This window comes from Grus americana, chromosome Z, assembly GCF_028858705.1.
Source record: "Grus americana isolate bGruAme1 chromosome Z, bGruAme1.mat, whole genome shotgun sequence".
Lineage (NCBI taxonomy): Eukaryota > Metazoa > Chordata > Aves > Gruiformes > Gruidae > Grus > Grus americana.
In genome coordinates this window covers 71,373,918-71,391,464 of record NC_072891.1, presented here as the reverse complement: position 1 = coordinate 71,391,464, position 17,547 = coordinate 71,373,918, and the positions used below count along the sequence as shown (strand labels likewise).

The 17,547-nt window shown below is 39.1% G+C and overlaps 1 protein-coding gene across 1 annotated transcript in view; it reads right to left on the bottom strand.

Annotated features, from left to right (window-relative positions):
* The window catches only part of NCBP1 (nuclear cap binding protein subunit 1), a 31,823-nt gene that overhangs the window by 7,380 nt on the left and 6,896 nt on the right, over positions 1-17,547 (bottom strand). The window contains exons 8-18 of the mRNA XM_054810815.1: positions 16,750-16,965; positions 15,609-15,706; positions 14,173-14,236; positions 10,854-10,964; positions 9,495-9,559; positions 8,721-8,783; positions 7,333-7,407; positions 6,142-6,245; positions 5,179-5,301; positions 3,843-3,945; positions 2,406-2,499 (exon numbers count right to left, since the gene is read on the bottom strand). Of these exons, the coding sequence (XP_054666790.1) occupies positions 2,406-2,499; positions 3,843-3,945; positions 5,179-5,301; positions 6,142-6,245; positions 7,333-7,407; positions 8,721-8,783; positions 9,495-9,559; positions 10,854-10,964; positions 14,173-14,236; positions 15,609-15,706; positions 16,750-16,965 (1,116 nt within the window). The remainder of the gene's footprint in view (positions 1-2,405; positions 2,500-3,842; positions 3,946-5,178; positions 5,302-6,141; positions 6,246-7,332; positions 7,408-8,720; positions 8,784-9,494; positions 9,560-10,853; positions 10,965-14,172; positions 14,237-15,608; positions 15,707-16,749; positions 16,966-17,547) is intronic.

Genomic DNA, 17,547 nt, shown 5'->3' with positions numbered 1-17,547 from the left:
TCTACATCAGTTATGTTAGTGGGTAATTTCAAATACTTTAGGAAGCTGGGTAGTCTAGCCTAAAACTGCTGAAATTAGGGGATCTACATCAATTACATAAAGCATTCTGATTTTGTTTAACAACCCTTTCTACTTCTAGTGAAAGTGATGTATCACTCTTCGTTAACATACATACTTCCATACAAAAGCAAAAAGATACAAGCATCACAGTTGGAAGTGAGGCCTTAGAGACACAAGTCCTAGTATTTGACATCAAAGCACTCAAACCAGAGCATATATACCTGTCAGATCATCATGAAGGAGCTACTGTTAGCCTATTCTCCTTCAACGGCAACAGTCTTCAAACGTGACAGTAAGCTCTTCTCTACAGGACACATTCATTTCAGGACAGAGCCAGCGTTGTGTAGTCAATGGAAGTGCTTACTTGCTACGGGCGCTGCCATGATTCTGGAGGGGTTGCAAGCAATCTAGCAGGCAACTGCAGAGAGGAGTTACTGACTAAAGCAGTTGCAAGCTGTTCAGAAAAAAGGTTTATCTTAGTTACTCATGTGCTTGAATGCCATGGTATCTAAGAACCACAGCCTGCACCGTATTTATCCTTACAACCACCCATTGTCAAATAAGGAAGTGTAACAAAGCTCCTTTTAAGGAAGGAAAATTAAAATAACTGAATGAATCATACAGAGGACTCAGCACTCAACTTTCAAGTCCCAGGATAGCATCCTATGCTCCATTTATCTTTCTGTATTGCCAGGAAGAATTTTGGATTACTGAGTCTCATCTTCCAAGAAACACAGACCTAGGATTTTGGGAAAACATTCCATCTCAGTGTTAAAACCCTTTATGAAGTCACCACTGCAACCTTACTTATAGGTCCAGGGACTACTGATTCATATTGCTGAATGACTATCTGCAGCAGAGGTCACTCATCAGCATTATATGCCTTGTGAATACTGGTCTGAACCAGATCAAAGGACATTCCCATAGACATGGGAGTAGGGCAAGCAGCATGAGAAACACTCTGGACAAGTGTCCTGCTGCCCAGGTATCATTTCTTCTGTGTGCCAGGGGGGTTGTGGACTCGGGGGAAAAAAAAAGTGCTTGACCAGAAGCAAAAGACTAATAAATGCAAGAGAGGAAAATTTAAGTTCCATGATCAAGTAGAGCAGCAGACCTTCATAACTTTTGCACTTAGATTTTTATGAATAAATCAAGATTGCTTTAAGAAATACCAACACAGCTGTTTAGTCCGGGTTTGAAACCTCCACCCCAGTTTGGTCATAGTGCAATACAAAGGAATAAAGAGGAAAAGGATATGGATATTACACTGCAGCAATGTAATTTCTTCTGATCCCGCTAAATGGCAGTAAAAAGTAGGTCAGACTGTAATCATCACATTTTCAAGGTCAGTCATTTGGGTAGGAAGTTTAATACATTAAAGAAATATTGCTTTTTTGATGTTTTTACTGTACTTAGAAGAGAGGTGACACCTTGCACAGGTATCTTCTAGGTGCAGTTTTTACCCTAGGGAATGGGCCACAGGTCCAGTAGAAGATGTAAGAATCACCCCTTGTTCTCAGTGGCATCGCTTCTGAAAGTTTGGCCTATGCAGTTGTGAGGTACAGTCCACTCTCAAGCACAATACAAATACACCAGTAAGCAATACGTGAATTAATGCAGGCAAATTCAGCTTGCGTTCCTTATCGATTTCTATTTATAGAAGAATGGCAGCTGAGGAAGAAAACAACTGCTTTGAAGAAACTGAATGGCTTAAACAACCGAGGCATTTTTCATAGGTCTTTTAGGGTGTTATTTCCTCTGGCTCAATAATGAACATAATAATGGCACTGTCAGACTGATCTGCTCTGAACAGCCACTTACTGCAGCTCTACTCACTCTGCCCACACACAACAGTGACTCCAACAAGAGCTTTGTGAAATAACTGTATGAATTTCACTAGCAATTGACAAAAAAAAAATAAAGCAGCCCTAAAAAACCCCAGGTTTCCACATTTCTAAGAATGTGGCCTGCTTTTGATAGGAGATCTACATTTTATTTCAATTTACACATCTACACTGTTTTGCAATTTTGAACTGAAACATGATTTCAGCAAAAGTTATTCTTCTGTATAACAAATAGCATAGTATGAATCCGAGTCAGAATGACAGCCTTTGCTTTCCCACAATGAACTCTGAGAAAGAAGTGGCCCGACAGTAAATATTTTATGTCCAGCCTTCATTTTAGGCACTAGTAACAACAGTAAATACAATTTCAGCCTTCCTTCAAATAAGATGACAATAGACAAGTTATTTTTAAAGGATGTAAAGCAAACTGTAACGCTTTTTATTAAATATGACCTCTGTGAGTTGAAACTCACAAAGATATTTGACATTGCAACCTCTTACCTGTGGATGATTCTTCCAAACCTCATACACAACCCTCAGAACATGGAGTTTCCCCTCATCACTTTCAGCAAGCGTTTTGAAGACTTCATGAAACCTTTTAATAGATGTAAGTAGTCAGTGGAGGGGTTGGGATCAGGTCAAAAGAGCAGCAGATATAAGGCAAGTGGTTTAGATTGGCCAAAAAAAAATTTTGTGACTATCTGCAGCAATTCTTGAACAACTATTCCCTGGAAAATATAACTATCCTGAGCTAAAATAGGCTACAAAGACACGACAGCTCTTAAAAGCAACTTAGTGGTGAACCTGCTCCCTGAAGCTGGGCTACATTTCTCATACTCTTAAAAGCAGGAGGCACTTTCATGCTTTGTGTGCTTATCTATACACAGCTGGAGCAAAATTTGCTGCCTTTTGAGTCTTAGACCTTCCTCTTGATATGTGTTTCCGTAACTTTAGACCTTTACCCAATCTGCCTCTTTTTGAGGGAAATGCTGCTAAAAGCTTCTATTTTAGCAGAGTTGCGCTGCCTGCTACACAGCATTCACAACCCAGCTTATTGTAATGTTAACTATAAAGCGTTAAGAGGCTCTTTTTGATCTCGTGGCTGCCACTGTTGGTGTGCAGCAGTGAAAAATACCAGGGCTCGAAGTATTCCTGTCACCCTGCCTCTTATACTACTCATTGCAGGTTACTACCTACAGCTTCTTATCAGCATTGCCTCTATAAAGCTCCTAGGTGCATGTTTTTGTAACAGCTTTATGTATCTTTAAAGACAGCTGGAAAAATAATTCATTAAGACGCATGTGACTACCTTTCACGTACCAAGACCACTTACGAGCAATGCCAAAACACAGAGGATTAAACATTAGTTATTTTATCTCATTTTGCTAAAAAAGGTGCAGAAAATTCTTTAAAAGTTAAAATGTATCTTTAAGGGATGCACTCTGAAGTATTTTAGAATGGATTTTACCGTGCTTTGGTAGATAAAAGAAGTTTACAGCAGACTGCTTTGAAGTTTCATGTTTTCTTTCTTCATTTTTTTTTGTACAGATGTAACTGTTCTAGAGTGATATTCATCGTACAAGATATTGCAGTAGGAGCTACCCAGTCATTCAAATGTAAGGAGAAACCCTTGTTCCTCACCATAATCAGTAAATGAGTAATTCTAAAATGAAGTAATGTTCAAAACCCATCTCAGTTGTTTGATTTACATCACATGGCTGTAATGTACACATTTCTGTTAATTCCATTCACATATATAACCTAGAATTTACACTATCATTCCTTCAGTAAGTAGTGTCATTAGTTCTCCTAATCATATTGCACTGTGGAGCACCTAAAACATTGCTGAAGCTCTCAGTCCAGTTCTTTTATCATGCATTTCACTGTCAGAATTAAACAGCTCTGTAAGCCCCAAAATAATGCACGTATTCCACTTACTTTGCCAGGGCACTGAAGGAGTGGCTGAAAGACTTTGCAGCTAGATGGAGCAGAGTCTGAACAAAGACTTCTATTTTCAGAGGGTTGAAGGTAAATCCTTCATCTGCAAGTTATTTAAAGTCAAAACTATAAGTACTTCAAGTAGAGCATGTAAGCTACTCACAAAACTGTAGAGATAACTTAAGGTTTTAACTCATTTCAAAAAATAGAGTTTCATCAACAGGGTTTTGCAAGGCTAAGCAGAGAGCTAGTAAAGACTTTCCAAATTATACAGATCTTCAGGCTCCCCTTTTGCCATGGGGAAAATGTGCAAAGAATTCCAGGTCAGTGAAGAAGCCAGAGATGCAGCCACCCTACCAACACATAACAGCATTGACAGACGGCAGCAGAGAAAGACAGCAAAGGAAACTGCAGAGGTACGCATCAAGCTGAAGGCCTGGCAGACCATAAAGAAGGGAGAGTGAACGAGGAGAGGGGAAGGTAAGGATGATTAGGGTACAGAGGCTGGCTGTTTATGACATGGGAGGACGGTCCAGCAAGCATGCACAGCAAATATGGGTACTAGGGGTGAATGGTGCCAAGTCCCCTCCTGTAGCTGAAGATGGGCAGGAGGGAGAGCATTCGGGAGAACATTCATTAGTGTGTGATGCCTAAAGCAAATCAGGAAACACGACAGTGGATCCCAGGGCAAAAAAACAGGTCGTTGCTGCTCTCTGCTTGCATAATAGAACACTTGCAAATATTACATAAATATTGAAGCCGTCTCCATTGTAAAGATCACTTCTTAATTCTGTCTTGCACTCCGCCTCACCCTCTAAAACACATAGGTTTCGGGAATCAATGCTGTCTGTGGCTGCAAAGCTAAAAAGAACATGAGTGGAGTCCCATTGTGAGTGTGTACCCACGGAAGACTGCAGCGATCATGCTGGCTATCTTATCTGTTGTGGGACTGCACTGAGGGGAGGGAAGCTCTCAGACAGGGCACAAGCACTGAATTTCAGGAGTGAGGATAACAGCAGGAACTGCACTCTGCTGCTAAAGGCAAAGGAAATATTAAATTCTTTCATGCTACCTCTGTCAATAATCACAAGAAAATACACCTCAAGCACCAGGTTATCTCTGTTAAGAAAAACAGGCCTGCCTCTGCATGCAAGATGTTTACAAAAAACCCTAATAATGGTGTATTAGTTCAATTTACTGATAAACTGAAACCAACTATTAGGAGAAAAAGCATACAGTTCTGTTAACGACCACACTCACAGCTCCAAAGGATGGCAGATCAGTCTGTGCACTAAAGAAACAGCAGTCTGCCAAAGCCTAACAGCATATATCTTACCATCATCATCATCCTGGTTTGGGTTAGGCACATCTTTTAAAATGCTGAAGATTTCATCATTACTGGCCTTATTTTTAATTGCGATTGTTAAACAGAGTGCCACAGTATATCCAGGAAGAGACCCTAAACAAAAGCAAAGAGGTCAAAAATATGTAGAAGGCAAGTGAGTATTTTTAACATCAGTTTGCCTCTCAGAGAAACAAGTACACTTCCCAGCTACACCTAAAACTAGCTATTTCCAATGTCATTGTCCACATCACTATTCCATAAAACTGCTCAACACATTTCCTGGTCTTCACGTTAAATGCAAAATTTTCAGTAGAACCTGTAGAGCTGAGGTCAGGTAATCACTCTCCTGTCTAAAGCTCTACTTCGGCTTCCACCAGTTTCCTAAAAATACACACTTCCTTGTTTTTCCTTACTGTATCTTTGATGATGACATTTTTATGCTTAGTATTGTCTTTATACCGAGTAATAAAAGGAATAATAAGGTATCTCTACCTCAGTCTTCACATCTGATGCCTTTGTATGCTTCATTAAAACAAGTTTACTGGTAAAATCCTCTACTGTTTCAGAAAGTTCAAAAAATAAACCCATATTATCATTTCATACGCTGAATTTTTGCATAGTATTGTACCCAACCCAGGGAAATAGATGAATCTTCCAATTTTAGACTTCTGGCAAACAATGCTGCACAATACCACAATGATCTCAGCAAGAGTAACTTCCTGTATCTGGATTTTCTTTTCTTCATAAAGTAACAAAGAGGATTATATTACAGATATCCAGGCTTAATATATATTAATTGCTCACATGAAGCATATTTATGCATATGAAAATCACACATATTTATTTCAGCTGTATTCTTCTTTATGAAGACAACTGATATTACAATCTAGTGTTCTCCCTTGCTCTGAAACACTATTTTCTTCAACTTTACCCCTCAGTAACCTTAATACTTACGATTACTTTCATCTCCATATTTGTAAATGCACACTGGATTAGCAGGACTGAGGACAGAAAAACTTGCAGGAACAATGTCTATTATTCGCTGATGGTAGGAGAGTCTGGAAATAACGAGTTTCACAGCAGTAGAATTAAAATGGGAGTAATACCAGGACTAATTCTAAAGCAACTGCTTTATAATGGTTTTCCTGTATTTAACTTGCACAGCACAAAAATCAGGATGTTTATTCAACAGAATGGTAGTTTCTGCTGGGTAGTAAGATCTAAGTAAACCAAACTTATTAGTAGATGCTTTCTATTTGAACTTCTTGATGCTAGAATTTCATCCTCATACAATTAATTTAGCTTGTGAAAAGATTTAGAGTCTGGTAGAGTATCTTATGCAAAAGCCTAAGATGTGCTGCAGAAAACTAGTAAGACATTGGTATTCAAAGCAGAAAAAGATATTAAACTGGATGTCTTCATTTTACTTTCCAGCTTATTTCACTCCCACAAAGGTTTAATTTTGCTACCAGAGTTTTCAGTGAAATGGAAGAGTGCCACAGAAAAACTGCATTCGTTTTGCAGCACAATACTTTCACACTTCCTCTACCGAATTCACCCAAAAACAGCTGAATGTTTTCATGTAGGATGCTGAATAACATAGGCTTTTTGAACAGTTTGCTTTTTCTCTCTCTTATCTAAACAATTCTAAGTCCAGCACTAATTGTGTGCTCTTGTTGTTGAGTTTATGTTTTTTGTTCGGAGGGTTGGTTGTCTGAAGGACAAGGGACATCAGAGCCACACAGAATAATTAAGATTAGATTCTTGGTTTTTAGTATAACTAATGATTATTTCCCTCCACTACTGTGAATGCTGAATACTTTCCAGGAATATTGTCTGAACTCTCTTTCCTTCCATGCTGATGGTGAAGCATGTCTTTTTGTAACTACAGGTGTGCACACCTAGGATAGCTAGCTCACTACCATCCGCTCCACCTCTTTCTCTCTCTCTCTAAAATTGTTTAGGTGTCCTACAGCAGGTAAACCAGATTAAAATCATACAAACAACACACTAATCTCTTAACTGAAACTGAATTGTAAGAACAGACGTGCCTAAGACAAGAGTCAAGTTAAAAGGAATCTGACAATATCCAGAAGCAAAGATCAAACTTTGCCTTGAATGCAACTATCAAAAGATCTTACTTACCGCATGCACTTTTCCAAAACCTCTCTCACAAATTTGGGTTTGGGCTTTTCAAGGTCCTGAGTAAGACAATCTGACCTATCAAAGGACAGAATGTGATAGCTTTTAGCAAAAGAATTTGTGCTTTAGTCTCTTTTTCGCTTGGTCTAGTAGGTACAAAACAATCATCATCTAACACAGTCAACTGGAGTGCTTGACACTTAGTTTTATGGGGTAAGCAATTTTAAGACAATGAAGTAAGTTTATCACTATTTCCTTATTGACCATTAGCATTCTTGGAATCTCATCTCTGTGTGATATATTTTCAAGTAGCTTCCCCTTCCCCACCAGATTAAAAATAATTTGTCCTCACGGTTAGCTAGCTTTCCCTTTCTTTAGGAAAGGAACCTTGTGTGATTTCGTAGTTTGTTCATCCCTCACAGGGGTTTTGAAATTCTGGCTGATTTCAGACAAAGAAGCCTCAAATACAGTCAATTGCAAGATTGTGGAAAATGGCAGCTTGTGAAAGAAACCTACAGAAGCACTGCCATCAAGGAACATCCAGGCAAAGAACAATCAGCTCTTTGACAACCACCGCCTGATCAGTCAACACGGATGTGTACTAGAATAGCCATCAAGCACTTAACTCCACATGAGGACAACACAAGAAACTTAAGTAAAGCCACAAAAACGCATCATAAGAAGGGCTGCACCCCTCTCCACAAGGACACTTGGGCAGATCATCTACTGAAAGCATGTACAGTAGCAGGATGTGGAAGTCACTGTAGGGAGGACTTAACCCTGAGGTGATCCCTCTGGCTACATGAGTGCCTGGAATGGAAAGCTCAGGGGAACCCGTGGTTAGACACTGATGGAGTCCAGGTACCTCCTGCTAGAGATGCAAGTTCAAGATTTGGCATGGTAAGCATGGATGTCATGGCCAGCTCTGATGGAACTTTGGGCGCTAGGATTTGGCGGGAGGGAAACAGATCACAAGGTCTCAAGGATAAATGCTATAATGAAAGGTTTAGGGTAGGACAGAGCAATATCACAGAATTAGTACAGGATACAAACAGCCAGTGCAAACCATTATATTGGGGAGTCATTCTGGAAAATTTGCTAGCAACTGACTGATGGTGCAGGACAAATTAAATCATGTTTCTACTTCCCCTGTTTAGGGAACGCTTACACTGGCTTGAGATTTATCACAAAGTTCACCAGGGACAACAGAGTGACTAAAGAGATTATCAAGATAATCTACCACTGAGTGGTGGTGAACAGATTAAGACAGATCTCTGAAGAGCTGGAGGAAAGCATTTAACAGGCCCACAATGCTGTGACACTTCCTGGGTAAGTTTGAAATTTTAAGGGTTTGGCAGTATCAGGTTTGAATCAAGAGGAGAGAAACTTACCAATCTTCCCAGCTCCAACGGAACTGAAAGTTGCTCAAGTGGTGAGAAAACCAGTTAATAAATCTTTATTAAAAGAAAAAGAAAGCTCCATTAAATGCCAGAAGTGCAGGAGAACTTTCCATTGAGATTTTCTTATAAATGCATTCTACTTTTCAAAGGCAAGCTTAAACTCTATAAATAGGCATTTATTTTGACAGATAGATCAAGTTCAGAGAGTCAGAAAGCAGCTTTTATGGACAAATAACCTATCATGTTCTGTTGTTTCATGCAAAGATATGACCTACTAAACTAACAATTAAAACGTGAAGTTACTGTGAATATGCGACTTTCACATTTTTGATGAGTAATTAACAGCTCCTACACAATGCAGACTTCACTTGAAGGGCAAAATCACCACCACTCTCCTCCTCTGGGTGGCACATACACCATTAACTCCAGTTCCCAGACCCCTAGGAAGCAGGCGTAGTACTAGATAACAAAGTACAGTGCAACTACATACAGCTCCGAACATGGAAAAGTTGTCACCAATCTTAACTGTCCTGTACAGACAGCTAGACTTGTGACCTCCTGGGGAGTGTTTCTGGGAAGGAGAGAGTGTTTCTGGGAAGTCCTCCACCTCCTCGTTGACTGCCTAAAGCCAGAGCCCAGAAAACATTTTGAATAGCGCCAAGAAGTTCTAACAAGGATTTCTGACTACGCTTTCTATAGCATCTTCATTTCTCCTGTACATTGGATATTGAGGAATATTTTCCATTGTCTCCAAAACACATCTACCTGTCCACACATGTTGTATTCATTGAATCCAAACGCATGTAGAGCATTTCTGTGGCTTGTGCAAGCTGGTAGTTTCTTATTAAGGTTAACAGAAGAGCACTAGGTAAGTCAGATGTTATTACTTCCAGGTTTTAAACAGAATGTCATCACCTTTTTGTACTGAAAGCTCCCTGAGTCTACTCCAAAATCAGATAAATCACAGTAAATCCTCAGTGGAAAAAGTGAAGCATATAGTGAGTTCTACCCTCTAATCCCAGTCTGGTTTTCTTCCATTATTGCAATGAGACCGTTGGCTTCTTCAACGGAAAGCCAGAATTTGCATCATGCAACACGCAAAACTGCACTGATATGAACAGACACCGACTTCCTTATGGAGTACTTCCGTAATCTCACCAGTCTAGCTTCATGGGCTGCTGCTGATGCTTATCCACAAACAAACTCTGATCATCACTGAAGGCTTAAGAAAGTACATCTACACTGACTTTACTCAACAAGGGCTTTATCCTCCTTGTGGTGTCCCTATCAACATTAAAAACTCTCTGCATGGATGTCCACCCAATTTTAGAAACAGACTTAGCTCTTATCATTGAGATTATGTGATATGCAAGCAGTGAGTGGCATCATGAAGTAGAATGAAAATTTGGGCATGAAATTACCAGTGGATAGACATCTGTTAACTGTCCTCCCTTCTCAGAGTCTGTAGCTTGATCTAAAAAGATGATCTAACATGATCTAAAATGGCAGCAAAGTAGGGGCAACATAATAGCCAGAATTAGCTGGGAGTCATGCCTCCTTCCTCAGCATTTAGCCACCCTGTCTGAGCTGATACATGATTATTGACCTTTTGAATGTTTCTAGTGGGAGCACTGAGTGGGAACTCAGGCAAGTTCCTTTAAATCATCTGCTACACTTCCTACTAAAAAAAGAGTAGGCACACTCACGCAGTTGTTAGAACAAAAAAATCAAGTCTGTCACTTCCTTTCTTTCTCAGCCTTTCATGCGCCTGTGACCATGTCACACATTGTCCAGGCCTAAACAGACTGCAGTGACAAACAGGAGTGTTGTATTTTATCCCCTCACCAAGATAGCCCTTCTTGGGAAGGTCGGTGGAAATACCAGAACATTCTCCAGAAAGCTAGAAGAGTCTTGCCCACTTGGCAGATCTAGACCTGTGCTGTTCTTTCATGTGAGTGCTACACGCAAAGTTTCATGCAGCTGCTGTAAAATAGTACTATAATACATTACTCTATATATTACTATAATAACACTGCTATTATTTACTGCTATCCCATCATCAACAGAACAAACAAACAAACTACTGCATTTTATAAATGCTCTCCAGCAGTGCAGAAAGGATACAACTTGTGGTAAAGAGCCAGGCTGAAGTTTGCACAGTTCAATCAGGAGTGTTGTGTACATGACTTCAATGTGTGGTGGAGAGGGAAGTTGAAACAATTCTGCAAATATTACCTGTAGGAGAGGAAAGCATAGAATCAAAGTGCAGTCTGACGCAGCCTGCACAGCACTCAGCTTTGCAATAGTAGCCACCAATCCTAGACAATTACATACCCACTAAGGCTCATATTATTCTGTCAGCTGCAAGTTCCAGGAAAAATAGAAACTTATAAAGGTAGTGGTAACCCTACATTGTACTAATACAGTCCACTCTAATTGTGATTATCATTTCATACAAACATAATACCAGCATTATACATCTATTATGTCTAACAAATACACCACAAAACTGTAGAAATGGGCATAGTTATAATATGACCTACTGCATGATATGAGAAAAGCAGAAATAATCTGGTTGTGTTAAATAATAAATATAAATATTAAACATATTAAATGAAGCCCAAGCATTTAGCATGAAAGTCTATTTGCATTACAATTACATCTATATCTTTTCCATTATGTCCTTTTTTCTCCTATACAAAGGCTTACATAAATAAAGCCACAACTTGCAACTGAAAATTACAACCAGCATTTCATACAACAAAAATATATGCTTAGTACCCCTCGGCAAAGGAACCTTCTAAGAAAACTGAAAACAATTCTGCAGCCGTGTTTTTATTTTCAATTTGGCCTATAGTAACAGCATGTCAATCATTGCACAACATTCACCTCTGAGTTTCTGTTTATTTTGCATGCCATTCTCAACTAGATTTAAATTATATCAAAGCAATCAGGAAACTTTGATGCATTATGGTTGGTCAATTTCCTCTTTAACTTTAAACTTCTGAATAAATACAGAAGAATTGAACCTTAGATGAGTAAGCTTTAGAAAATCTTCTTACTAATGTAAGAAATCAACATCCATTTATAGATTCCACAAACAAGCACATGAAAACACGTTGACTACAACTTGTTATTCTAAGGAAGGACTTGAAAGCATGAAGAGACTGTAAGAAGCTGGAGAACCTTTCCGTGACAGTATTATCTGGACATACTGTTAAGACAGATATGGCAAAAAGGTAGATGGGGGGACCCTGTTAGGTAGAAAACTGCTCCTTTTCTCAACATAGCAAATATGGTCACAACAACTGGATGATCAGTCAGTATCTGTTTGACCCACTGCATAAAACTGTATTTGTGATATTCATCACACATTCGTTATCAAACATTCAGATTAAATGTTTCAAACTGGCATACCATACTTTGTGAAAACAACAAGGCCACAAGAAAGCTCAGGACACCGATGATCTGAATGCCCGAACTCTGTTGAGTGTAAGCTGTGCCAAAAGCTGTAGGAGCGCAACAGGGCACAACAGCCCAACAAGCCAATGACACTGCCCAGACATTCTCTGTCCACAGCTACCAGAAATATCTGCATATGCGTCTGTAAGAAGCTACTGAGAGCAACGCGCTGCATTTCAGTGCCCTTAGAGATTCCAGGTAGCATGGGGAATTCTGTGCTCGGCTTGACAAACTACGATGTGGAGCCTCAGGGACCTCAAAACAAGGCATACTTGAGAAGGTACCAACCACCACTTTCAGGCTACATTTGCTTCTGCCTAACTGTAATGTTCTGAACATTAAGTAACACTTTATTTGTTAGACTGTATTATTTCTACAGTTACATGACTTACTGAAAAAGTTAGTGAAATTTCGCAGATTAAAACTGTTAAACTTGTTGAAAGCAACCTATCACCAACTTGGCTGTTAAGAGAGACCTTACAAGGGAGCAGTAGTAAGCAGAATGAACAGAAGCCTGAAAAAAGCATGCTAAGCCTTACAAACTCGAGCTTCATTTAAAGTAAGCAGTCATAAACAAGTAATGAAATTAACATTCTAAAATAACTCAGAATTGCAAAAAAAAGGAAATTATTACAGTAATAACCAAGGAATTTGTACACCAATCTTGAACTTCTTTCCAGTAATTTCATCTACGCAAATCTTTGTTGTTTTCACATCCTGCAAGTTTCCGAATCAAAAGAATTTCCAAGGCCTTTAAGTAAGTTTCTTGGCATTACGTCAGCTAGGCATAAAGCACACAGCCATACAGCCATGCACAGCACCTGAAGATACTGAAGATAAGACCACTGAAGATACTTTGATGTTAAGGCAGAAAACTATTGTTAAAATTATGATTCCTCTGTTCTGAATTCAGAGTACAAAAAGAACAAGCTGACCAAAAGTAAGGTAACTTTACAGCATTCAGAATATCTGGCATTTTGGTACCAAGAGGAATTCTCAATCCCGCTTTTATTAAGATAAGTCTTCTACATAAGGTTATTTCTTGTTATAATTAGATCTGAAATTCATACTTACAGTTGCTTCTTCATAAAGCTTTTATACGACAAGTTGCCATTATTACTGGAATCTCTTAATCCCTTTCAACTTTTGACAGAAATTAATGAAGTTTTATCCAGCTATACATCTTGAAAACAGACCCTTGAAAGTAGGCAGAAAAAGAAAACCTACACTGCTCTTCTGATACACATTATGGCTATTTAAAATTCTCCAATATGGAAGATGCCCTGAGGAAAGACACTGTTATCTAACTGCAAGTTCTTTTGGGGGCCAGTAGAACAAAATTATTTAGAAGATCCAAACATAAAATCATGCAGAACGGCTGAGTCTGGCTGGAGATCATCTAGTCAAAAGCTCCCTGCATAAAGCAGGGTCACCTACTGCAGGGTGCTCACGGCTGTGTCCTGTTAGGTTTTGAACTTCTCCAAGGACAGAGACTCCACAACTTTTCTGGGCAAACTCTTCCAGTGTATTATCATCTCCACAGTAAAAAAAAAAAAAAAAAAAAAATTTTTTAACGTTTAATGGAATTTCTTGTATTTCAATTTGTGTCCACTTCGTCTTGTATTTTAATTCAATTTTTTTAAACTAAAAGTGACTCAAATTTAGCCATCCCTTAGACTGCATGATTAGAAACATCATATGTAAAATTTTAAAATGCTACAACCTGGATTGCTAGTGCACTAAGAAATTTGGGTACTTGACCATAGCTCCCATGCACCAATTTAAAACGACAACAAAAAGCATAAAGCTAACCCTCAACTGTATACAACATTTAAATGGTTCATTTAAAAACCATTGGTTGAATTCAACAAAGTTCTGGTTGACCCCTAAATCAAACTGTAATTTAATGGACCTATCATTGAACTAACTGGGCCATGTTACTCGTGTACAGAGCTACAGAAGTTACCTATAAAATCCATACCTCTACTATGTGGTAGTTCAAGGGGATCTTGTTATTTCCTGGATAGCTCAACAGCTGTGCAGCACTGGAAAACCATAGATACATTTAGTTCAGAACATAACACAGCAAATATGATGTAAAGATCAACTAAGAAAGTTATAGAAAATGCTTAATTCTGGGCAAGAGTTCACACGAAAGCAGCACACACAAATCAACAATCCTTCTAAAGTCTGTCCATCAATCCACAGAACACTTATAACACACAGCACAAAAACGCACCAGCATTGCCTAAATTATGGTTTCTAATGATGTATTTTATATCTATGTAGTTAAGACACTTGAACAATATACTGCTGTGCAAAATAGTTTTGCATAAATAGTCATGGTGATCTGTAATTCTGGTATGCATATACGAAAAGGAAAAAAAAACAAACCCCAAGCAACAGATGTTCGGAATGACTTGAAAGCACAATTAAACTAATGGGTTATATAAGAAACTCTCAGGCTTCAAATGCTTCATAATTTAATCAGCTTATTATCACCTGTCATTATTAGAAAGGAAATAACTGCTAACTCCTTGATTTTATTTCCACCTCTGGCAAATCTTGTATCTCCCTCTAGTCTTCTACTTTCCTCTGAGAAATAAGAGTATTCCAGTAATTGAAACAACTCTGAATTTGTAGTTTCTGCTGAATCAAAAAGCTGCAAACAAAAAACTTTATCACTTGCCACCACCAAAAACATTGTTTCTGCCCATTTTTTGTATACTATACAAAGATTGGCAGTTTTCATTTGGAAGTATGACACAGCCAATTATCTGTGGCAAACCATCTCAGTTCTCAATTACCCACATCAGATATTGCTCAGGCAGAAATGAAGGAAAGTGCCCTGACTGTTTCCTGGCACAGCTGAATTCAAACTAATGAAATCTGCTGGCCTTGCAACGAGTTCCCAGAGTGAGCTCAATTATCTCTGCCAGGTAATCCCAAAGAGAAGACTGCAACAAGGAGGAGTAGGAAGCAAAATTGTGTTCATAAACAATCAGCTGCAGATGAACCAGCCCAAGGCTTGCTATGCCCCAACACATTGGCTGCTTCAAAATTCCACAAAGCATAACACAACCACACTCTTCACAGTGCTCCCACGAAAAGTAAGGTGTGTCTGCATATTTTTTGCAGCAATTCCTGTATTATCAAGGAATTCTGTTCCCAAGGAGCCACCTTCACCCTGAATCATATAGACTCACCGTTATCTGGATATTACAGACCCACAGCATTCCAAGGCAACCGTTTTAATATACTTAAACGTAGTAAATCAAGTTCATGAAATGCTCTAGGAAATGTTTAATCTCAAGCTCTTGTCTATACCAGTGCAGGACTCTGCATATCCCTGATGGCACCGAAGCCATGGTAGCATATAAAAGGCACCAGGTCCCCATAGTGCTAAGCTCTTCCTACCAAGTCTTTCTCTCTTTCCAGTGGGATTTGATGATGCAGTGAAGGTTCTCTTCTATTACAAATCGTTCAACAGAGTGGCTGCCAGGCATGACAGGGCCCTGGTAAAAAAGAATTAAGACTCATGAACAATCACTGCTAATGCAGTGTTACCACAGATAGCAAACTATCCTACATGCATCTACAGGTGGAAAAAACAGCCCAACTTTCACATAAACACAGTGAGGTCTCCAGCTGCCCTGTACCCTTCCGGACTGAGAAACTGCTGTGATACGGTCCCACACAAACCTCAGACTGATGTTCAAAACAAAATGAATACTAGGACTCATTATAAAAAGAACGGAAACAAAATTAGAGAACATGATTATATGTTCATGGAGCACCTGCTTCTTCCTTTGCTCTACAGAGCCATCAGGCAGGTTACTACCATACAGCCTGGAAAAAAAAAAAATCTCACTTGAGCTGGAATACGATAAAAGTAAGTCAGGAATGGCCAGGATAGAGCAGAAAGAATTCACAGTTGTGGTCTTGTTCATTGCAAAAACCAGCAGTCAATAAATGAAGGTAAAAGGCAGCAGACTTAAAGCAAAGGCAGGTATAAAAGCACTTGGGGAAAGTAGTATATATTCTTTTCCTATTCTTATACACTTTTGTCTATGTATCTGCTGTTGACCAATGTCAGAGGCAGACTGTTGAGATAGATGGATCTTTCAACTCCTTGCAATTAAACACTCATTTGTTCCACAATATGCATCAACGGATTTTAACAGAGGAGTAAACAATAGTCTCTAAACATTACAATAAATACCTAGCCTGCAAAAAGACTCAAGTCACTGACTTTATGGAAGGAAAGTCTAACTCTGTGAATGTAGTTTTACTAGAGACATTAGAGAATTCAACCAACATTGTCATTCTAAATGAAAGTATCACAACATCTCACTCCCTAAATTCTGCTCCTCACAGATTTGCTTTGTACAGTAACTTGGTAACCTAGTTCATTTCTGCAGAAGTACCAAAGCAGAACTGCTGCTGGTCTTCAAACCACTCACTGTCCTGGGGAGAGGGGACATCACATTTTGACCAATATTGTCTCAGGAACCTAACTGTGAAATCTGCTCACCACCTCCCCCCAGCAATCACATACCTCAGGGTCATCTGTGTAGTCAAACATCCTAAAAATAACCCTTGGCATTGGGTAGACTGAATCTTCAGTGTGAGGCGGAGGAGTGAACGGAGGCAGATTGTGTTGCAGCGCCTCACAAAGAATGCTGTCAAAAGCCAAGTAGGGCCTCAGAATGTGTCGTTCTTGCCAACGGTCTTTTTTCAACTTCTGAATCTGAGACCAAAGGCAGTCTAAATACTGAAGGAAAAAGGTGAGAAACATCAGATGTGCTGAAACTTGTAACAAAGCCAGCAGTTCCCTGAACTATCAGAAACATATTTCTTAAATTCCACATTCCATTCAGGGAGAAAAAAAAAAAGTTTCTTAAACTGCTGATTCAGTAAACCAAGAAATAATTTAATAATTCTAAATGCCAGAGCTGCTCCTAATTCCACACAACATCGTGTCAGTAAAATTTAACTGCTGGCAGGTTTTTAAAACACCAGCAGGCAGGCCAGGAATCTGAGCATGACGGCCATCCTCTGAATCTGCCAGTGAAACTACAGCAGCGAGCATTACCTTAGTCACTGCTCATTGGTGGTATTAAAACAGACAATAAAATTGGAAGGACATTCTGTAGGACTGCGATGCTGTTCCCAAAGCAATCAAAACTAGCAGCTACTGCATATTCAAGACAAATACAATACCGTCAAATATTAAATACCTTTGCCATGGTTTTCAACACAATCGTGAGTCCCAGCATTCTCCCAGAGATGGCACAGACACCTATGCAACTGGCAATAGGCTTGCTTTGTTCAATTACTCTTTTGCTAAAAGCAG